Source organism: Melopsittacus undulatus, chromosome 2 (assembly GCF_012275295.1).
Source record: "Melopsittacus undulatus isolate bMelUnd1 chromosome 2, bMelUnd1.mat.Z, whole genome shotgun sequence".
NCBI lineage: Eukaryota > Metazoa > Chordata > Aves > Psittaciformes > Psittaculidae > Melopsittacus > Melopsittacus undulatus.
In genome coordinates this window covers 12,792,642-12,817,664 of record NC_047528.1, presented here as the reverse complement: position 1 = coordinate 12,817,664, position 25,023 = coordinate 12,792,642, and the positions used below count along the sequence as shown (strand labels likewise).

The following is a 25,023-nucleotide window of genomic DNA, read 5'->3' as shown; positions in this document are numbered from 1 at the left end:
TGTGTGGCAGGATGGTGGGTTGGAGGGGAGTGCTTGTTTTTATCTCCAGTTGAATTTTATCTGGTGTTTTAGAAAAGAAAGAAAAAAAGCCAAGTAAGCTAAGTGCTCTCTCACGTAATCTTCCCCCTCACCAAAATCTGACAGTTGTACCTAGTACCATTTCTGATTATGTATATTGGTAACACAATTATCCCTTATTTTCTTTTTGCTCCATAAATTTGGAAACACAGCTTCACAAGGTACTAGAACTGATCGTTTCAAAGACAAATTAAAAGAGAGAGAATCCAGCACTCATCACTGTTTATAAAATGTGGTCTAACAATGTAAGACTAACCACAAAGACCAGCTGCTTGCATCTCTAGCTACTGCTGAAACTGCCAATACAAAAGGCATATATATAATTAACCTCATGCTTCTATACCTAATCTCTCACAATGTTGGTCCACAAGATGTTACAATGCAAATTAATTGAAAATTCACAGCTCTAAAAATACATACACAACTGTCAGCCATCCTGTGGAGTCTGCACTATTTCAGCCTCTCCTTGGAGAGGAACACATGCACAGAAGTTTTCTGTTTTTATGGAGGGGAGGGATAGCAGACAAACTGGAGCAAGTTTGGGTCTGAAACGAATGAAATTCTATATGCTGTTGTAAGTTAATACAAGGGGTAAAACCAGCTCAAACCTGGTATTTCAGAGCAAAAAGTTAACAGGTGATATATGGCTCATACAGCTGGTGTGTGTAGAGAAGACCTCCAAAAAATAAAGTGACATTCTCATTGTCCTCTAAAACTTGCAACTGAAACCCAAGCAACAAGAAAGCATCTATTTTTTTATTTGGTTATCAGTTCAGATAACCCTAGAGGAGTTTAAAGAGCCAAATCTCTGTGCACACCTTCATTAACTGCAGACAAATAACAAGCAAACCCAACTCATCCCACATCTGTAAGAGGTCAAAATACTCAAGGACTGAGCTGGGTGAACAGAAGTGGAGGTAAGTGATCTGATCACATTCTCTATTCAACTAGCATTGACTTTTGGAAAGCCCAGATTTCTGCTCTTCACACTGGTCTTATTATTCCTAGCTCATACAACGCTATCTTGTAATCACTAGAAAAACATTATTAAATATAACTAATCTCTCACTTCTTTGTATTGATTCCATTTAGTTAAAGGACAACTGTAATTGCTTCCACTGATGCAAATAAATTCAGAGGTGAATGTTTGTGTCACCACCTGTGTTATGCAGGCAGTATGAATCTCTCATTTTCTGAGCCTGAGAGTTGAACTTTATGAGCAATGCAAGAAAGTAGGAGTTTATTTGACATTTTATACAACAATGAGCCGGAAGAGCTCTATATATAGTATCAGTGTGTCAAGCCAGTATCCTGGGCTGCCCAAAACACACACAACACTGCATAGTAAAGTCCATTAGACACTGGAATAAGAGTTAACTGTGGCAGGCTCCCTCCTCAACTCCTTCGGTACACTGTTGTGTGACCACAAAGAAGTCAAAATGATCACTATTTCCACAAATTATGTAAGATAGGCAAATGTCCATATTTTATTTGGAAGGGATATGGAAAAGAAACCAGCCATTGTGATATCCTATACAGAGAGGACTCAACCAGCCCTGTAGGGCCCAGACTTTCCAATACTTGTTGAGTCAGAAAACGAAGGACTCATCTTCAATTAGATCATCAAATATGTGTTGACATCTAGTGAGTAACGTAGTCAAGGGAGACATAAACATCTGCAGAGAGCTCTGCGAATTGCCTGTGGATTGCCTCTCTGACAAACTGGGATAGTCAACAGTACAGCAGTTTAGGCTTTCAAAAAGGGCTCTGCAGAGATGAATGATGCCCCCTGAACTATAGAAATATGAAACAAAATGGTAACACAAAGAACTGAACAATGCAACTAAAACCTACTGAAAACTAGAAATAATGTTGTATTGGGACTAAATTCTGATTTGTGCAGCATGGTAAATAAACTCCCAGCCCTGCATCTCACAGCAGCATAGGGGTGGGACAAGAAGAATGCAGCTGTACACAAAAACATATCAAGTAAGAGGGTAAAGAACATCCATCTCAGAAAAATCTGACCTCAAGTTCACAGTAAAAATTCTTCTCAAACATTTACTTAGTTCCTGTGCGGAAGTAGCCTCATCTGTTTGCTACACATTCACAAGAGCAGTACAAAAAGTGTAAACCCTCAGTCTCTCTTTCCAAGAGTTCTGTTCTTCTTCTGAGGTTTGCTGAGTACAGCACATGAGCAACCTCAGCTACAACATCAAAGAGAAGTATTTTTTTCTACCCATGTAACCTTATAAATGGAAAATTTCCTAGAAATATGTATGAACACTAATACAAGATGCAAAATGCTTTCAGAACTAGCATATTTATGTAGACAGAACGAAATGTTACTAAACATATCTCTAATTGACCACCTCAGCCTTTATGTATTTCTCTGAGATTGTGATCAAAACAGTCACTGATAACCATTTCAGACTGAAATTAGCTTTTTTAGTCTAATGGTTCATTCCAACATCTTTTTCCCCAGTATATCTCATTTCCTGGGCTGACAACTGAACCCTGGTATAGACAATCTGCACTAATTCTTTAACACAAATTTAACACTTAACACCAATGAATTGTCTTAAATCACCAACTGGAGTACTTCCACCATGGAAAAATTTCTGGGCAACATGAAAATGAATACTCTGCATTGCGTCAGCCATGTAAAGTGGAGAGGGAAAGCAGAGACAAGTGAGAGAGCATAGCTGAAACACTCTGACTTCTTTACATCTTACACAATAGCCACTTGAGGGCCACTGCACCCAGATCAGCTGCTGAACCATTCTGTGCCATTCTGGGTTAATCCAAGACGTAATGTTAACATGAAGGCAGACACCAGAATATGAACGCAACTCCAGATGGTAGGAATGTGCAACAGCAGTAAGAGCTGTACCCTATGCATATAATCAGTCTTTAAACTCCATTTTTAAATCATCTCCTCTGAAGCAAAGCATCCAATACAATTTACTAACACATTATGAAGATGGCATCAAGTATGTTTGAATACAAAATGCTTGTTTGCAGTCCAGCCTTCAAAACATGCTGATAAACTCAAATAAACATGAAATGAAAATGAACTGTTCCCACAGCCACTTACTTTTGCTGCTCCTATTTGCTCTTTGCGAAACTTCTCCAGCGGTGCTATTAGCACATCATTAGCATTCTGGATCTGCAAAGTTAAACATAAGACATATCTTTTTAAAACAGAGTATTTGCTGGAAGCAGAGTCACTCCAACTCTGCCAATGTGCAAGACTGAAAAAATCTTGTCTGTAACATTCTGGTAAGAACATATGGGCGAGTCAAACAGTTATGTCCTCTTTACATAAAACATACAACACACATGTTCACTAGTCTACACTTGATTGCTTTCAAGAAGCAATTTCTAAAGCAATTGTTATCAATGATGTAGTAAGCTTCTCTGCAATATGTAGACAGGTTTTCTGGTATTTTACTTCCATTCCTTCTGTCCTGCCTAGAACCAGAATAGAAAACAAAAACTTTCAGACACATGTTTTGGCAGAACAGAGAAGACACAGTAATACTGACAGCACTGCCTAGAAAAGCTTGTGTATACCGAATCTGAATCTTTGACTGCTGAACCTTTTTGGCTATCTTGGGCTATTTTGGCTAACAGGGGAAAAGTAAGGCAGAGAACTCTAAAATGAGAAGTGGACAATTTACAAAACACTCTAGATTCCTTCTACTTTTCCAGTTTTTAAACTAGTCTAACATGCCCTGCAGTTATTTCTACCACTTTAACCTAAACCAGGATTCCTAATGAATCACAGTTTTCCCCTCACAGCCTCTGTTTATTTAGTGTAAATCCTGTCCTGGGAACCCCTCTCCAAAGACCGTTCCCAGCAGCAACCACCCAAAATGGTCCCTAGTCATTTGGACTGAAAACACACATGCAGCAGAATACAAATACCAGCCATGCCATAGTGCCACTCACTAAAAAACCCCTGTCATTTCACCATGTGCCTCTTAGGGACAGGCTAAACAGCTACATGACTTCACTGTAGAAAATTCAGAAGAAACTGAAAACTGCCAACACATCAGAAATAAAGCATAATAGAACACACTACAATATTCTATTATACTATCTGCAGGCAAAATGTTAGGTTTTCTGCATGAATAGCTTTTTTTCTCCTCACCAGCCCAGTCTTTACCATACTCATCACATTCCACATTTGGGCTTTGGCAGGGTTGGAGGTCTGGGCAAAGCTAACATGTACCTAAGCCAAATGTGAATGAATACAGCTCTTGTGACTCTTCCATAACAATAAATGATAAAGCTACATTGTCAGTTGAGCACGAAAATCTCCCCAAAGGCTGTAATAATAAACATATAGAATCAACCCATTGAAACATGAGCACATTTTCTTTCCTCCCAAACCCAACATTACAATTCAAAAGACCACAGAACCACCACATCTCTCACTAGGGCAGAGTTTCAGGAAAAACTGAGATTCTCATTGACATCCCAACATAACAAAGTCCAAGACAGCAAAGGCAACACTTGGCATCCTCAAGGATGCAGTGATCAAAATGTGCTACGTTTTAAAATAGGAACCAGGCACTGAGGATGAGGAGGAGTTCTTTCACAGCACTCACCATGCTTTCACTGCATTCCACTTCCTCCAATCAGTTAAACTGCAACAGACTACAAAACTGTTACCCTCCAAGTGGACGTTTTCAAACAATGTCTCAAGACTCAATACTTTATACAAGGCAAAGTCCATGCTATTCACAAAGGATAATCTCTATACAAGAATCACTAGGTAGTGCAGAACTGCTAGATGACATGCTCACAGTCAGGCAGAACTGCAAGGCATGCACCTGGAAACAGCAGCTGGAAGTTTTGGCAGCATGCAGAGCCTGCATATGGCTTTTGGCACATACAGAAATCACAAAGGCTTGCTGGAGTCACTGGTAGAGAAGCATGGATGCATCTTTTCTTTCTTTTCATGTGCAAAAGTTTTCTCTGCCTTTTAGATTTTTATGGTTAAAATAAGTACCACCAAAATCATGCCAAAATTGTAAAAAATATTGAAAAATAAACATTTACACATTTTAAACGCTTTTTGTCAGCCAGCTTTGACAATTTATGAGGTCACTTTTTGTTTGCATAACCGAAGCATCTCAATATGCTCTGATGGCCCTTGAGGCAACATGGTGAGACATCAATGCTGAGAAGACATTTTTGACTAGCAATCTTTAAAGCTTTTAGAAGAAAAAAATTCAACATCAACTAACATAACCTTATTAGAAACCAAACTGTCACTATGCTAGAAAGGGAAGACTAAAACTAAAAACAAATCTGAGTATTTCCATTTTGAGGTTTCCTTAAATTTAAGTTAATGTTAATTTTTTGACTGAATTCTCCAATTACTTTTCTAGCCCTGAGTTTAGGATAGTGAATGATATGCAGACTGTACATCCTTTATCTCCTTTTACTTGGGTAGATCCAGTGGAAATAAACAGAAATTTAACTAAAACATTGATGCAGATGCTTATTTGTTATTAAATACTTACAATACAGACACAGAAATTTTAAGCTGTTTAAGCACTAAAACCTTTAAGCTTCACATGACAATCTATAATGCTGAACTGCAGTAAAAGAACAGTTAATACCTTTTGAGCTTTATATTTTTATTTGTAGGGCTAAGAACTAGGTAGGTCACAGACAGAATTAAGTTAACAGGATTCCCATTTGCCAGAATAAGAAAGCAACAATATCAAGTGAGGCACCTTTGCAGCAACGGAATTAGGAATTAAATCAAGTTTATCTGAATTACCTTTTTTTTTTTGCTCTGTATCTCCTACAAGTACTTTTCACTGCAACACAGAATTATCACACTTGCATATGGGAAATAAAACTCACTTCCCCAGAATTTTGAATGACTCACAAATATTGATTACTGACAAATATTGATTTGCTTCATGTTGGAATAAGACCTCTGGAAAATACCGATCAAATTAATTCAGAGAAGGCAACAAATCTCATAGCTAAAATATTCATAGTAACGCATTTCTGACGTAGAAATATATTACTTCACTAGATAAAAAGTAATAACTTAATTTGAAATACTTCTCTCAATTCCTAAGAATTCCTAACATCTAATCTGTCAGAACCCCCCCACTTTTTCAGTTTGTGGCCTGTATCAACAGAACCTAATCAATACAACTTTAAACATAACAACAGACACCAAATAGAGACTACAAGGCATTTATGTAACTTAGTTATGTATCAGGTTTACATGCTACAAAGATATATATAAATACGTCATGATAAAATATTTGCCATGTATTTAAGTCCTTACTTTCTATTTTAAAAGTTAAAAAGTGTAAATATTACATAAAGTTAATCATTTGAAATTCAGTGCCTGTAACAAATATTTTTACAGCTTTGTATGGAAAACATTACACAGACAAATCACTTATAAAACAAAAAAAAATTAATATATTCAAGGTACATCTTAATCCCTCCCCTATTGACAAACAAAAGGCATCTAACGATATCCAAGATTGTGCTAATATTCTAAAGACATTATTACCAATGCTGGTTATTTCAAGCAGAGTTGGAATTCAGATGATGGCAAAGCAGGTTCAGATTAGAAAGTTATAACTACTGGCTGGTAATGACAGAGGTTGGACACTTCCATGTACAATGTGTAAGGCGATAATCACTTCAGCAAAGTCCAAGTGCTTTATCAAGTGGTCTTAATACACAAGTGGATGCCAATCAAGGCTGAGAGTAGCTACATATGGTTGAATAAATTACTTTTCTCTAAGTTTTGTCAAGTCAATGTTATTTTCTATTTTTCTATAAGATGTAGCTTGTGTTTAAAAATAAATTACACATAAAACATATGTTTAAAAATAAACTTAGGTGCAAAGAAACACATTCTTGAAAACATGGTGAGCCCCAGGTCTGTACCTGTATCATTTGGTGTGCTATTGGAACAGAGAAAAGCCAAGGCCCTCACTGAGGGAAATCAATCCAAGAATTACTCCCAGGACTGCACTTGAAGTGAAAAAAAAAAGAAACAAAAAAGAAGGAAAATAAATAAATAAAATCAAAGAACAAACAGTCCCTGTCATGCTAAGAAGGTTGCTGAGAGCAGTATAAAAACAAGCAAACTTTGCAAAGAGTACTGTGACCATTTTTGTGATCACTAACCAGACGCGACCTTGTGTCAAGAACCTGGGTGGGGAGAACATCAAATACCAGGAGGCCCTCTTAGGCTTGTTCTCCCATTTGATAGTTTCCTTTGTTCCAAGCAAGAAAACATTACAGTTTGCAATCACTACATTTTGTGAGCTCAGTGACAAGAATGAGCGAGTACACCTCATTTTAGAAATATCTGCCTGCACCTTTTTTTTCTCTATTTTTAAACTACCCACTAGCTTATTAAGCACAGCATGTAATTAAAAATAATTAAAGTATTTTCATTATATCAGTACATGAATCATTAATCGAGTGTTTCTATAAACCACATTTCATTCAGTTCACACCCAACAGTCTAGAAGTGTAGGCATATGCTTTCCTAGATGTTTCCATGTGCTCCTAAATGAGGTGAAGATGACTTATCCTATCTCAGATGAGGGTACAAGGAGTACAAACCAAATAACATCCCAACCACTCTCAAGCATCTTGCCTTTTCTGTAGTATCGCCATCTCCATGGCAAGCTACAACAGTTATGGTACCTCAGCACTCAAGGATCCCACGGTCCAGTACAACCATTCATAAAAATAGTAACTTGATCCTCGTGGAAGGAAAGGAGGCTCCAATATCCCCTGTGTCTGCAATGACTGTGAAGCAGAAGCTCCCAGAAGACAACCCTTGTGAATGACCCTGAAATGCTGGACCTTTGAGACCACTCTGTACTAATACTGGTTAACTTTCTTTGGGGCCAAGCAACAACAGAAAAAAGGTAAGCTCTACCAACTGTCATTAATAGAGAAAGAAACAAGGTATTTCTGAGTTTAAGTAACAGCTCCCCCACAAAATGTTTGAACTTTGTGTCCCCTATTGAATCATTCCATGCCCTTCCAACAGCAAGATCTGACAGAGGACATTACCATCTCAATGACGACACTAGTACAGATAGTCTCAGGAGCATACCAAGCAATTAACTCAGTCACTCAACACTAGACAATCACATTCTCTGCACTTGATACAGACACATAAGCTTCCCTTCCCAATCAACAGGGAGAAATAAGCACAGGATTCCTGTGATCCATTTGAACACATTTCAGACAAGATGGAACACATCATGAAATTGACAGGTTCTCTGCAATCAAAATCAGGTTTGCTGTTCTGCTTCCATGAAGATAATTCTGAGTAGATATATAAAGCCTAAATATAACATTGTTTAGATGTTTCCAGTGGAAAGTAAATGAATGTCTGGGCCGCTGGGGCTGAAGTCTGCTCTTTCTGACTCAGGTGTATTCCAAACCTGTTTAAAGTTTTACGGAATAACCCAAAGTAATTTGGGACTGGACAATAGGGTTGCTTGTCTTTCAGCAGAAAGAAGCTAGATTGGATAAACATTATGGATAGTACAAGACTCACTGAAAGTTACTCTCAAGTTAACTTCACAGTCAAGGCATATGACACTCCTAACATGTAACCAAACAGCAGAACTACAAATGCAATCATATTCCCCAAATGATGAATAAGTTCCCGGAGTACTACAACCAATGGAATAGTGGAACAAGTTACTTGCTTCAGAATTGACGAGAAAAAAAAAAAAGTCGAATACACTTTAAACTTGAAAGTGGGGTAAACAGGGAACAAAGATGTTAAATTTTATTACATTACATAATACAGAATATGGGTTATCCTTAGGAAAAAAGAAAGGAAAATACTTCATACTTCTTTATTTAGAATCATAGAATAGTTAGGGTTGGAAAGGACCTTAAGATCATTTAGTTCCAACACCCCTTCCATGAGCAGGGACATCTCACACTAAACCATGCCACCCAAGGCTCTGTCCAACCTGGCCTTGAACACCACCAGGGATGGAGCATTCACAGCCTCCCTGGGCAACCCATTCCAGTGCCTCACCACCCTTACAGTAAAGAACTGTTCAACAGTTCCATGTCCTTTTTATGTTGAGGACATCAGAACTGCACACAATACTCCAAGTGAGATCTCATGAGAGCAGAGTAGAGGGGCAGGATCACCTCCTTCACCCTGCTGGTCTTCTGCTTCTTTTGATGCAGCCCAGGATACGGTTGGCTTTCTTGGCTGCGAGCACACTCTGCTGTCCCATGTTCAGTTTCTCATCAACCAACACCCTCAAGTCCTTCTCTGCAGGGCCTCTCTGAATCTCTTCTCTAATTAATCTCTTCCCTAATCTTCTTTAATTTCCTTTTATTTAATTAATTTCTAGCATAGTTATGACAATTATCACCAACCTATATATTTGTGAGTGCTGAAATAGGTATATCAAAACTGCTCATCTATTTTGCATGTTAAAACAGAAATCTGCCATTATACATCACTTCTCTTTATGATGGTTCTTCATTCAGTCTCAGAATTAGCATTCTGCTCTCCATCACAGAGTCCTGTGACAGCATGCTACCTCTGCTAATACCTTCTGTCATTAATGGGTATTTAGGTGCCAGATTCATCACCTGGATGAATCATCTGGAACATGGCAGTGAACTGAAGCCTGACAGAGACAGGGCTCATCAAGGGAGCTCACTGAAGCAGAGTATGGAAACCAAAAGAAAAAAATGATGTTTAGAAATCAGCAGCTCCCACCATCTGATACTATTCACTTAACGCTGCTCTAGAAACAGGTGAACACCATTATGTTATCTAATGGCAAGGTCTTGAAGTACAGGACAAATATTTAACAGAATTACAGCAGAAATAAGAGGTCTTAAATAGGACTTCAAGCATCTCATAATTATTTTGCTTAATGAGCTGTTCATCTCTTCATGAATCACACGGCAAGACTGGACTCTGATTTGAGATATTGTTCCATGAATTACAAGACAAATAGGGAAGGTAAATAAGGCACTCATATGAGCATACTTGCACTACAAACTTATGGCAGCCAGTTTTACATGCATCTGAACAGTTTGTGTTTTGCATAAGGAGGCAGATTATTTCTGGCTGAAATCATCATTGCAGGCAAAGGAGAGTAAAGTTAGCCACAAAATTTCCATATATTAAAAGTTTTTAAAGATGGAAAAATAGCATTTGGCATATCTAGATAAAGTCTATTATCTACACGCCCATTTAATATTTTTTTAATGTTATTTCTCTTTAACTATCTTGTTCACTCAATGCATTCATTGCCTGTGATGTCTCTGGAGGGAAAAGCTAAATATTCATTCCATCTGTTTCAAATTCCACATTTGAGAATTTGCAGGAAGCTTAAAATGTCTTTGTTGCCTTATAAATATTTAAAGAGAAAATATCATTATATTTAAATTCCCAGAATTATTGTTATTTTATAGCAGTTAAGTTTTAATGTTTGTATGCTAATCTGTTTTGGTCATAAACACAAGATCCTTGGGCACTGTCAGATCACTAATGCTTCAAGCACAACTTTAAACAGCACCAAGAAGCAGCTACCCAATTCTCTCTGTTTGTATGCAGAACAGAAACTGTATTTATTATAATCACCTCTTACTAAATGGTCTGGTTTGACAAACTAAATTTACTGTAAAAGACATTTTAATAGCTGATGCCCAAACTGTGCTGCTGAGTTGAGAAAATGCAGCAGATACACATGATCAATCACATGATCAATCACTCCAACTAGCAGTGAAGTCAGAGGCTACAAACCTGCCACATACCCAGTGAAAAAAATGCTTCTGATAACATGCAGTGGCAATGAGATATCTAATACATTTTATGGAGAGCCTTAAAAATTATTTACACCATATAATACAATCCATCTGCGTATAGAGAGTAGATTTGTTCTCAGAGGAACATCGCATGCCTTTCAAGCACTGTGAACTGCTGAAATGAAATAGCTACAAACACATGTATGTTAATTCTGCTGTACATCTTCAACGTGCACAGAACAAAGCCTTAAGAAAATGGATTACTGAAAACAGTCACGACCCATAATACATCTAAATGTATGTACATAGGAAGTCAGATACTCATTTTCTCAAGATTCTTTATTTTCCTGCAGATCTCAAAAGACTGTTAGGTTTTTCTTTTTAGATAGTTAATGAAGAGACAGGTTAAATACCTTAAATATTTGACCCAAGAAAGGTCTAACGGGATCTTTTCAGGCTACCATACTCAATAGTATCTCAGGAACCCAGACGACAATAGGAAAGCCATGTGATGCTAACCTTTAAAAACATCTTTAAGTTTTCACTACAGACTTTTAAAATATACTCACTCTTTCGTAAAATTATTATACCAAAAATGTACACTTAAAACATCTTTTAAGAGACTACATGAAAACTATAGCTATTACCATCTATAAATAATACTGATAAAAGTGAAAATAGACTTCAAGAAAGGCAACAAGATAAGGAAATAGAGGAATGAAAAACAGCAGCTGATAAGAATTCTAAGAAAAAAAATGAGATTTGCTAGTAATATTTAATGGTCTCAAGAAACTCAGTGCTAGAGGTTGGTATCAAGACAATGAAATTCAGCTGAATTATTAAGTGCCATGGCTAGTTTTATGACTACAAACACACACCAGTTATATGTGATAAAATGAAGGAAATCAGATTGTAGACTCAAAAGTGTTTTCAGAGTGAACACTTCTCTCTTCTCCCACTCACAGAATACAAAGTGGCAAAGGAGTCCTGTATTTGTTACAATGTTAAGATACTCCCCAAAAGAAACATCTATGTACACAAGGAGTCCAAACAAATTTAGATAGGTTTTTGCTTTATAATGCAATTGAAGTGGTAGGGGAAAATTCAAAATTTATATAATTTTTAAATGACAAATTTTAAAATTTAACTTCTTCCTTACAACTTCATTTATTTTTGCCTGAAAAAAAAAAACCAACCCAAAAAATTGCACAGCTCTTCTCATGTGTCAAGTCTCTGTTCCAAATGTCAAACAATTATAGTTACCGAATAAAGATGTAAACACTAGCATGTCATTAATTAGGCTTCATGGGGAAATTAGGATGCAACGTGTGGCAGCAAGGGAATTGTCCGGACATAGGTTTTAACAAGGCTGTTGCTGCCCTCCCACAGTAACTTCTAACAAAGTTGACTTCATTCCTCTCACAGTGTGCCTTGCCAGGAAATGGATTTGAATAAAGGGCCCTCATTAGCAATAAAAGTTTGGAGGGTGGAAGTCCTGCTTGAACTTTGCATTGCTGGAGTACATGCAAGGAAAAGTACTTTGCTGAATTATCAACAGTGTCTGTGCAAGCCAACCCCAGCCTGCCAGTCCTACTGCTGGTGTCAGCTGCTGCTCCTGGGCTCTTAAACAGCAACAGAGGAGTAAACTTGTAGAACCCATGCACTGACACTGAAGTTTTGGGTATCAGCCTTCTGTACCAATTGTCCAGTTCACAGCAGCTATTCAGACCTGCCCAACTCCTGGCCAGGCTCTGCAATGTGCTCTGGGAAATGCTATGGAAAGGCTGACAGAATCATGCCACAAACCTTTTTTACCTGCTTCCTGTTAGCTTCTGAGAAAAATTTAACATGTTGATGATTCTTGAGTGTAGTGGTTATGGGCAAGAAAGCATCTAGAAGTTATTCAGGGTTGTTCAGAAATCTCACTGCTTGCAACCAAGCACCATAAAATATTTATGCGACACCCAAAATATTTATGTTTTACAAATGACAGCACCATTGATTCAATCCGAAATCGAAGAATGTTGTATCTATTTCAAGCAACTTATGGATCAACAGCATTGTAAACTAAGTTTCTGTAACACTACTTTTATTAAGCCATCTTTAATTGACGTTCTCAGGACACAGCTGTACATCTACAACAGGGTGCCTAGATCCATTATAGGAAATTTTCATTACAACGCAGTTCTAAGAACTGAGTTTTAAACAGGACAAGCTCCAAACCTGTCTTCATGAGTCAGTAATCTTTAACAGCTGGAGGGTTCACATGGACCACCTTTCTTGTAACTAACATAGCTACTACTGTGTGCTGAAGGCAAAAGGCAGAACTCAAGATACATAACATTCAAAAGTAATACTGAACCTAGGACGTGTGAACTCATTATGAAAATAACAAACATGCCTGGGAAGTGCCTACACAGGGGCTTGTGATCAGTCCTTCAGCTTAGCTACAGAGAGTTAATGTTAGGAACCTGAAGGGCAAGATATATAAATCTGTTTCTGGTTGATGGGGAGGATGGACTCCAATACTGTTACATTTCATTCAGAGGAAGAGACCACTTGAAACGAGTTCTTGGCCTATAGGAAGGTAAAATATATTTATAGTCAGGCTTTAAGATGTGTTGATCCACTAGAAACCTCACACTAAAGCACGTTTAAGAAAATAACTGGGGGGCATTACAAACACTGATCACTGCAAAGTAAACTTCTAATGCAGAATGCACTGTACATTAAGGCCTTCCCCTCAATATTTTTCATTTATGTGAAAATATTCACACATTAATCCTTTAGGAATTTTAAAGAGATTAATAGAAGCTAATAGGAAATACATTAAAAAGGAAAGGGGAAAAACTCAACTGACTTAGACCTTGTCATTGATTGTAAAAACCCACTAGAGGACAATATAATGGGACACGTTTGCTGCACACATGGGGCTCCATATTTGTATGTCCCGTGCTTTCATTTATCTCTTCTCAGGATAAGCTAGCATTTTCTCTCACCTAAAAATCCTTCCACACAACAAAGACCATGAATGCCACTTACTCCTTCACTGCACGAGGATACACTTCAAAGAAGTTATGATTTCTCTGTGTTACATATTCCTGTTTTACCTTCAGTGGGCAAGAGCTCAGGGCATTTTTTGTCTCTACTGTCACAATACCAGCTGGAAACTCATCCTGTATTTCCCCTCTGCTCTCTCTCTCTCCTTCTTAAGTCTCTCCTGTCTCTTAATCTTGCTGCTTATTTGTGGCAACAGAATTATTTTCTACATAGATGGGACCATTTTAGAGAGTGTTAAAGAATGATTTTAGTAATATATGAAAAATCACAAAGATGACTGAAGCTGGTTTCATAACTAGAGGTGATACACCTTTTTTTCCTTCTACTGGTTTTTTGTTTTTCACCAACTTCTGTCAACAGATTGTCTTGTTCAGAAGTAACTACCCTGTATAAAGAGGAGAGTGGTAGAAGACAACTTGGACAGAGCAGGACTTAGGACACTGTGAACTACAGAAATCCTTTAGACAAACCCTTTACTGCCTGGATTCCACCTATACTACGTGGACACTATTTATATCACCTGAGGTAAAAATAACCACCTGGTGTTAAAAACAAACAAAAACCCTCTGGAAAAACAAGTAAAAAAACTCCAAAACAAACCCCACAACACTTTGTTTTCTTGTTTTTAATTTTTCCCTTAGCAAACCCCTGAAAACGTTTAGAAGGCAGACATAAACCAGCTATGGATATGGCCATGGTGGGCAGCTAATCATCTGGTAGGAGATGTCATTTCTTTTTATGGCTTATTCCATGGATTGTATCTCAGTGAAAACAATAAAGATAAAATAATCACAAGCACAACCACAGTGAAGGAAAAACAGTTCAGTTGTGTGCTTGCAAGTTTGGTATTTATCTTTTTATCAGTACAAATCTTTTTACATCAGTACAAACAGTGTATGTCTTCTGACTAGCCTGAGAGTTCAAATAATAATGAAAGCAAAGGAGAACTTTAAAATGTCATTTCAGACAGCCAGGAGAAGAAAACTTTTCTGGTTTTTCCTCCCTTTATGGTTTTCCTAACAAACAAAAATAAATCCTCAGCTTGAATGTTTACATTACATATTATCAAGGGGGAAATGACTATATAAACACAGGAAACAGTATAATTGGAGCAAAGAACTAATTAAGAAAAAATAGGTCAGAATCCAAGTTTACCTATGATTCACAGTATTTTTCATGGTAAGAAAGAAAAGTATTTTTCCATGAAGAAAAAGGAAATACAACAAAACCAAAGCTTCTTGTACTGCAGGGAATCTTCAAGAAGTGAAGGAATCTGAAAGTTTGTGTGGCTTTTTACTCTTTTCAAAAAGCAACATATAATCAGGTAATTTCTGTAACTGTTAATGATGTATCTTAGCAAATAAGCAACAGAGTTTACTTTGTAAAATCCTTATTTTAAAGCTAAAGTCCCTATCTTAAACCTTCCAAGACACTTTCACTCTGACTGCCAGACCTACTTAAGAGTCACCCAAATCAGTTCCGTATGTTTATTACTTTGTCTCTTTGCTTTTCCAAATCCTGATCTGTGAATTTTGTAGCCAGGCCTGTTTCCCTCCCTGCATAGATGTCAACAAAAGCTCTCCAGAGCGGAGTGACTGCACCCCGAAGAGGCCTCCTTGTGAGGTCCATTACGATGTAAAGGGAAAGTTGGAAATCAATAGAAGAATAAATAAACACTTAAATAATCTAAGTAAGAACTTTCTGACTTACTATGAAAAGTAAAACAAATATTTTTTCATTAGCACACATTATGCCTCAAGGGATGCTGAGCTGTCAGACTCACCACAGTATTTATTATTAAAAGCTTCATTTGTCAGAATTCCTAAACTGATTCCATATATTCTTTCCTCAAAAAAGAAAAACCAAAAAAGTCCAAGTGCAGGTGCCTTCTTCCTAAACAGAAGCTGGAAACACCGAGGCAGACAGAGAGGCTGCTCTTTAGCAACATACTTCTAAAAGAGATCAAGAGTTTGAATGCCCAAATGTCATCAGCAACTTCTGAATCCAAAAGAACACCCCAAAATTTTAACCAAAACAAACCCCCTAAATGGAAGTTTAACAATGAGGGATAAACCTAACCAAGCGGATAATCCAACAAAGCAGCCAAGACGCTGGCAGAAATATTTCCTAGAGCTTGGATTTTGTTTCAAATTTTCTGAATTGCCAGAAATGGTTGTATCTGACGTAGTGGTTCCTTTGTTTTGCGCAATACAAAGTGCTGTTTCTACATTACTTTTTCCAACACTTGGCTCAGTCACAGTTTGTGCCTTCAACTCTTCTATTTTCCTTGGCAAAGTATTTCACAATGTAACTCATTGTGAGGAAGTTTTTCTGACATACAGGCTAAATTCTCTTCCAATTTCTTCCTGTCAGACGATTGCCTCTTCTCTGCTAGATGATGTAAGCAGCATACATGCTTCCCACACTAAGAAACAAAAGTTCAGCTGATAATGTACAAATGGAGAAGTTAAAGTTCCCTCTTTTCAGAAGCTCATGCAGAAAAAATGCAAATGAGACTATCTGAAAGGAGCTGTATCAGATCTTGATCTCATTCTTTTATCAGCTCATTACTTTTGTACTCAACATGTTCTGAAAATGCCTAATAGCATGAGATTAAACACACAAACACAGAAGCAGGTAAGTTACACATGCATTATCCATACATATGCTTAGCTATTTACAAAATGAATAATTACTCAAACTCTGTCAATGTTTAATATACAATGATAAATGTCTTTTTTCATATACATATAAAAAAATCTGTGCTTTTAATGAATCTGAGCTAAATTTAGAAAGATTTTTATTGCCTTTAAACTGCTACCGACACTGCATATTAATATACTTCTGCTATTGTGATTTGTTTGGCTTAGAACACTGAAAAAGCTTGTAAAGGATGTACATACTACTTACATACAGTTTACAAAAATACTTCTGACATCCTACTATCAGCTTCTGTAAATTAGTCGGTGTAAAAGCACAGCCATTTAACATTTGTTTATGTGCCATGTTCGGTTCTTGATACAAGCAATCTACTATCTCCAATCTCTCTAGGACCAACAAAGCCAACCCCCAGAAAAACCAACCCACCAGAATCACAGAATGGTGGTTGGAAGGGACCTTAAAGCTCATCCAGTTCCAACCTCCCTGCTACCTCCCACTAGACCAGGCTGCTCCAAGTCCCACCCAACCTGGCCTTGAACACTGCCATGGATGGTGCAGTCACAGCTTCTCTGGGCAACTTGTGCCATCATGGCTAAAAATGAAATGAATAGGAGAAAGCTGGTGCTGAGGAAGCCAGCTATTTGAAGAGATGAATATAATTAGAAGTTGTATTTTGTTTTAGCAACTATTTCATGAATGAACATGTCCAGGCATAGCGCCAAAATCAGCCGAGCTGTTTGTAGTGGTACTATGCCCAGGAACTGTTAACTCCAGGATTGGATATATGCATCCTTTCAGGAAACATCAGCACATGTATGAACATTTAAGATACTTCTTAAGAAAGGTAGCTTAACCATAGATCAGAACTATTCAGAGATAAATGAACTTTTATAGATACATGATCCATAGAAAAATTTTTTGATATGTCCATACTATTGACAGCATTAACTCGTTCTGTGTGCAACACTCTGGTATCCCAGCCAACATTTAGAGTACATTAGAAACGTGCAAGGTAGCTTTCAGGGTGGTTCCTTACAACCACAGGAAAACATTCTGATGTTTCCTTAAAAATTCAGCATAATGATAAACAAACCAATATGAAAATACAATATATGAAGTTATAAAAAAAAATAAATTGATTTCATACTGTAAAATACAATTTTATAGCTGCATACATACAAAGCTTTACTGATAGCAGACACACAGAGCCTCAAATGCTGAAGAATTATGATTTGAAAGATTCTGCCAATTGTCAGTGGTGAAAGTTCAAAATGAGCCTGTTGGGAACAGCCCACAAAATGAAGGAAGAGATGCAGGACACAGGATGACAAGACATTTAGAGGAAAAGGGCTAGAAGCAGTATCAGATACAAGTTAGTCTTTTTTTCTGCTCTTATGCAAATATGAACAACAACAGATCAATTTAGAAAGCTCTCATTTAGCTTGTAAATAGGTCTCAACACAGTGTAAGAGCCAGCTTACAGGGAGAAAAAGGTCTAGCATGGTTTCTCTAGAGGTAGCCTTTTACTGAAGGACAGGTATCCAAAGAAGTGGTTACAATAAGCTTTAAGGCTACCAGTTTCCACAGCCCTATCATTCAAAACCTTCTGCAGGACTATGTGACATGGCTTCCAGATTTCTGCTATAATTTCCTTTTACCACCAGAAAAAAAAAAACCCAAACTCCTTCCTTGACCACAACTAGTTGTAAAAGCAGGGCTGCAACAAATAACGCACCAAGAGTTAGATTTGCAGGCATTTATTTCAATGGTCGCGCCAGCTCAAGCAGAGTTCATTGATCTCACATTGCTTCTTCATGCTCTCTTTCACTTCCTCCTTTGCCCTCTGTTGTTGTGATGCTGAAAAAAATCTGTGGCCAACATCCTGAAAAATACCTACTAAAAACCTGTTTGCTTTGCTTTGCTTTTAGCCACGTCAGTTTTCTGAAGTGGGCACATAGCAAACTGGCACTGCTGCCAAAAAAACCCAAACAAAACTGTAACCTTTTTCAGTCTTAGTTCAAAGTAAAAGCACTTCCTCAGGATGATGCATTCAAGAAAGTTTGTAAAAGTAACAATAACTGGCGCTCCTGTGGACATTTGAACAGAATAATAAAAGCAATCTAAGTGTTGTGCAAACGTTAAGACAACATCCCAATGAGAACACTTGAAATAAAACATCTCTGTGTGTAACACAGCTATGGCCCATGCAGATTACACAGGTTCCCTAAGGGAGAATATCTTGGTTTCTTGTGAAAAGGTGGGGATTCTTTTGGGTGGTGCTGTTTGTTTTAAACAAAGGCATCTTTGTTCCTACATAACCTTTGGTACATAAAGTGCTTGTGTTGTTATCTGTTTTTAATCACATTGCCCAAGCCACTGGATAAGAACAACAAATATAAGGGTTTCAACCTATTCCAGAGAACAGACCAAATAAAGGAAAAATAATTTAAAAAATTGCTTGTAAGAATGAAGTACTTTTTCTCATACTACTGGGAGAAGTGCAGATAAATTCAGAATCCATTAAAAAAAATAAGAAAGTTGTCAGGTAACAGTATGGTCTGATGTTATTACAGGCTAGCAATGGGCACTGCACATACCCACTGCTACCAGCAACTCCATTCCCTCCCCCTGCAGTCACAGAATAAATGCATAGAACTTCAAGGCTGTAAAGCTGGCTGATCCAGCAAAACTCATGTTCCTTCAAAACAGTCATTCAGAAGTTCAAACTTCCTTCTCTTTTTCTGTGAAGAGTCATCTGAGAAGATACTTGGTTAAGTGACTGTGTGGAAAGCCAAAGCTCCTACAAGCTCAAATGGCAACTATCTGCATTTCTGTGAAGACCAAAACATCATTAAAATAAACTCTTTCCAGAATGCTACTCAATTAATACCTCAGAACACTTTGGGAAGTTACTGTCCTGTAATGCAACATTACATGCATTGAAACACAGGGAACATGGAGTGAGTATACGAAATCAAGAACAAATTAGATTTATAAAATGAAGTACCAATCGGCCTTCCAACTAACCCGTTGTTTTGCACTGTTACTGAAGGGAGGATTTCACCTCTCTATCTCTTGATAATACTCTTCAAAACTGGGAAATGGCAAGCAACCCCAGTTTGTGAATTCCCAACTAAAAAGTGCTGCAAAGCAAACCAAAATTTTTCAGAGAGTTGGCTATGTGTTACTGTTTTACTGACTGGTTTTCACCAACCACTTCCTATTCTTACTGCACCCACTGCTGATTAGTCAATTAAGGACTGCAAGGAATGTTACTAAGGCACCAAGCCAGCTCCCCAGGACACTATAAAAATCATGGGACTGTTTACAGCAAACTGTTAAATCTTTTAATAAAATATTTCATAGACTGAAGATTAAAGATTCCGTGTAATCATTTTATACTGTAATATGGAGCAAGCATCCTAGCACTTTCCTTGTTCGGTATGCATACAGAGGTAAATGCAAATACAAGCGTCCCAAACATATATAAAGCAGGAGAAACTGTAATTGTTGACTGAATCAATTACATTAATCGGAATTGTAGTACTCCTGCAACACACTGCATTTTCTTCATTTTGGATGAATGGATTTTCTTCATTTCTATTCTCTGCAGAAAACTGAAAAACAAACCCTACAAGGACGCTAATTCTGAAATCCTTCTTAGTAAGATTTTGTATACTGTTTATATAAGATTTTATAGGTACCTGAATATTAAGAAGTATTGTAAACAAGAAGCAGAGCTAGTGAAGCCCTTTATCTCCCCTTTCCTTTCCTCTTGAATAATCATCCCAGGTCCTACTCAGAGTCTCTTGGCCCCATCACTACATACAGGTGCTCCCTGTTTGATGCCAGCTAACCGGCCTACACAAACAGCTGGAATCAATATGACAGACCTACACATTCACGCCTCTGACTAAAAAATGTTTACTAAAACAAACTAACTATGTCACAATTCTGGTCTATGACAGCTATCTTGGAAAACAGCAAAGATTGCCTCTAAAAATAGTCAGACTGCTTTCTTCCTCAACTGGTACATTTACAAGGCAACAGAGTTATCTGGCACCAGACCGAGCAGCACAGGGTGCAAAAGACCTTGCATATACTACAGTTCTTCACTGTGGACATTCATATCAACAGAAAACAATTCACATTTTCAAGGAAAAAGAAAAAGCACAAAGAAAAGAGAAAGCTGCTAAGAAAGTGCAAAATATGAACAGTAGGTTCTCTGTCGACTTCATTGTCCTAACCCTCTGAATATATTCTGTCATATCAAAACGATTCCACAGGTACTTTACACAATATTAAAGAAAACAGGGACATATATTTTCATCTCAGATGTCAAAAGGTTTTGACACATGCTGCATATATACTAGCTGCAACTAGTTTCTAGTGAAATCAGCCTGATCTTTTAAATATTATAATTAAATGATTACAATTATAAGATGATATGGATGACTTCAGGTTTTTTCTTCATTTCCACAATAACAACGGAACAAATGGTTTTAAAGAATTAAAATTATTAGGGAAATCAGAACTATACTTTAAACAAATTAGGAATGTATCAAGGGTAAAAGAAACACTAAGAGCTTCAGGTGCTTTCCTAAACATTACTATCTTAAAAAAATATGGAAGCTGATGCAGTGTCATCTGGAAAAGCCAGCTAATGCTGTGTACTAAGATACTCCATAATTTTATCTCCAAATTGGCCTAGTATGTGCTTTTTATTTAGGGAAAGTTCAGGAATGTCCATGCATACATACAGATGTTAGATGTTAAACTACATTAATGATAACAGAAAGTGAGCTGTTTACTTTTATTACTCTGTTTTGTTCTTTAATTGAGCACAAATGCTAAGAAGCATTCCCTGAACACGTATATTTTTGTACTTGAGTGGTGCAGGGAAAGATAGCAAACAGGATTCCTTCTAGCGCAAGACACAGCAAGAGAGAAAGCTGCATCATGAGTTCTCCCTCAACAAGAACACACCAAAGGATCACGTTGCAGATACGCTCTCTAGGAAGCCTGCCTGAGAGAATATGCCTATCACTTCTTTATTTCATTTATCAGTTACTAGCGGTCACAGATAACATCTACAGACATAGCTCTAATAACTTTTTGACAGCAATTATATCAAAGAAATTACTATCTTCTTGATAGTAATTCTGTCCCAGAGGGTCATCATTTTCCTTTGGTGAACTCAAATGAGGGGAAGGGGCTGACAGAAAGTCAGGGCCAAAGGAACTGTTTTTTCAGCTGGATCACTTCTCCAATTATATTCACTGCACAGTCACACAAACACGCATACCAACACAACAGGGAAGACGGGGTATTTTCTTAGAGGGCCCAAGAAATACTCTACAAATACACAATTAATATGAATACAAAAACATTCTTCTAGGTGCCGCTGAACTCCACGAACTACCTCCCAATTTTTACATTGACAAGAGATGGGGCAGAAATCTGGTTCCAAAAACCATTTATTAGCTGAAATTTTCTATAGCACAGTTCCTCCAACCATTCCAGAGCTAAAACACAGCAGCGAAATCTTACACTGCTGCAGACTACATCCTCTCTCTTAGAATCATAGAATAGTTAGGGTTGGAAAGGACCTTAAGATCATCTAGTTCTAACACCCCTGCCATGGGCAGGGACTTCTCACACTAAACCATGTCACCCAAGGCGCCATCCAGCCTGGCCTTGAACAACTCAGGGATGGAGCATTCACAGCTTCCCTGGGCAACCCATTCCAGTGCCTCACCACCCTAACGGTAAAGAACTTCTTCTTTATAGCCAATCTAAACTTCCCCGTTTAAGTTTTAACCCATTACACTTTGTCTTGTCGCTACAGTTTCTGATGAATAGTCCCTCCCCAGCATCCCTGTGGCCCCCCTTCACATACTGGAAGGCTGCTATGAGGTCTCTTCTGCAACAACTTCCAAGGGCAATAGGCAAAAACCTCCACAAAAGAGTATTACAGATTCTAAAAATGAGACTTCATATTATGTAAGGTAATGAAAAAACCTTATTTTTTTCCAGAAGAGACAAATGGAAAAATAAGCAAAATTGTTCTATAAATTAAAATAAATGGAATAAATTAGCATCTTCTACAAAAATTGAAGATTCACCCAAGTTAACCATGAAGAAGGTAAAACTCACACATCCTGAAGAGAAACATGTGCATATGTTGCCAGTAAATTACATTTCGAGCATCTACTTAAGTTTGACAATATCTGAGAAGTTCCAGTTTCTCTTCACATACTCCACAATGTGAGTCCAAACTGAAGAAACATAGGTGACTAGTGTACATGCAACTATATGTTACGCAAATTTCACTTGCATAGACAAAGCTTATTCTTTTCACAGTTTGGGATCTGAGACAAATTCCAGGAGGATGAAAAGGAAGCAGGAAGACAGTGAGGCTGAGCGTACTCTGCTAAGTTCTCCAACACTGAGAAGCATTCATGGCTTGTCCAAAGACTTCCAGGAACAATTTACAGTAAAAAGGGATGAAGCAGCAACAATCAGTCTCTACACTCTGAGGCACAGCTTTCCTCCAATGCTGCAGATTTGGTTTTCTTCTAGAAAAGCAACTACCTTTTTAAGCATTTTGAAGTAGATGTTTTACCAAACCAGTCCTTTAGAACCCTACTTCTCTTACCTTCTAGACAAAAGAACACTGCTGCTGATGCACTGCCCTGCTCAGCAGACCTTTCCTGGCAACTTCGAGGTATGAAAACATTTTGTTGGTGGGGACATAAATATCTGTCATTGATACCTCTGCCCTGCATACAGAATAAATTCCCTAGTGATGCACTCAAGTAACAGGAGAACAAAGGATGAGGTGGTTTTTCTTTTGTCCTTTTCACTCATTTCTCATGGTATTTGCAAATGATGCAGGTAAGGAAACGGCCAGAAGAGTGACAGAAATGTTTAGTTCTATCTGAAACAAGACTTGAGATGTTTTTTTCTAGTTAGCTCTGAAAGAAGCAGGACTGACAACTGCATAAGGGGAAAAAAGAAACAAAGAAAGAAGTATCTCATCTCAAGGGCTGAAGTGTTAACCTGCTATTGAGCACTAGTAGGTCTGATTTGCCAAAAATTTTAAAGGGTGCTGTGATACGGCACTGCAATTAATGAAACCCAGGCCCCAAATAACATTGACTGAATTTATTTGAAGTAAAGCTACTTAAAGAATCCTCCTTGAAGGCAGCCTCTTCTCACCCTGAGCTTCCAGGTATCTAGCCTTCCTTGTTGCCCATCTCTGTATCTTTCAGGGTCACCATAATGCTTTCAGATCAGAAATACATAAAGTATTCAAAAGGGGGGTTCACCAAAAAGGCAGGTGATTTGTTTTCCATAATTTTCCCAATCATTTCTAAAATTTAGCTTGACTGCCAGTAGACATTAAGCTGACAGTCTAAAAAACAAACATACACTATAATCATAGAACAGTTTGGTTCCACCCTTTAAAGATGGTAATCTAGTCCAATCCCCCTGCAACGAGCAGGGACATGTTCTGGATCAGGTTGCCCAGAAGCACATCCAGCCTGGCCCTGAGTATCTCCAAGGATGGCACATCTACCACCTCTCTGGGCAATTCAGTATTTTCTTAGTTTTTGGAATTTCATTGACTAGAGACTGTTCCTTGTTCAACAGAAAGCTCATTTACTTAGCAAATAGGTATTTCCAAATTACTAGTTTGATGTAAGAAATCAGGAAGTCTTTTCAAAGAAGTTAGTTTAACAATACAATACATACTTCCTTAATTGGTCTGAAGGATATGTGCAGATCATCTTAAGTGTAAGGAAAAAAAAAACCCGACATCCCAAAACAACTTTAAGGTGCTTTTAAATTAATTTAAACCAACAAAAATGGGGTGGGTCCCACACAAACAAACAAAAAAACCCTAAGAAAAGCTGACCCTTATCACAAAGAGAAGAAACCCTCTTATTTGTGGTGGTGCTCCTTCACTTGTAGTAATATACTTTCAGAGTCTTCTTGCAGGCAGGTTCCTACCAAAGAGATTCATTTAAATACAAAAAAGTTGGTATGAGAGGTGAAAAGCACCGAAAACAGTTACCAAGTATATAAACCCACCATTATACACTATTTTTTGTCATTTTAAGAGAAAGTTTATGTGAAACAAAATGACATCTGCAAGCTCTGCAGTTTGAGGGTGCTAATGTAAATGACTTCATAATATCTCCCCTTTATAAAGTGAGTAATAAGCAGCACCTGTGGATAAAAGTCTGCTTATTCTTCAGATGGAATCTGTAACCCACTTCACATTACAGGGAAAAGGTTAATTCTGCTCAACAACATGCTCTGTCCTTCGGTATCTGATTTTATGTACCATTCCATGGATAGCTGGTTTTAACAGTTCATTTATTTTTCTTCAAGTGCAGCTTT

The 25,023-nt window shown here is 37.6% G+C and overlaps 1 protein-coding gene across 1 annotated transcript in view; it reads right to left on the bottom strand.

Moving 5' to 3' along the window:
* ARHGAP42 (Rho GTPase activating protein 42) overlaps nucleotides 1–25,023 on the bottom strand; it is a 154,851-nt gene that overhangs the window by 69,761 nt on the left and 60,067 nt on the right. Inside the window, exon 4 of the mRNA XM_005149713.3 lies at nucleotides 3,176–3,247. Within this exon, the coding sequence (XP_005149770.1) occupies nucleotides 3,176–3,247 (72 nt within the window). The remainder of the gene's footprint in view (nucleotides 1–3,175; nucleotides 3,248–25,023) is intronic.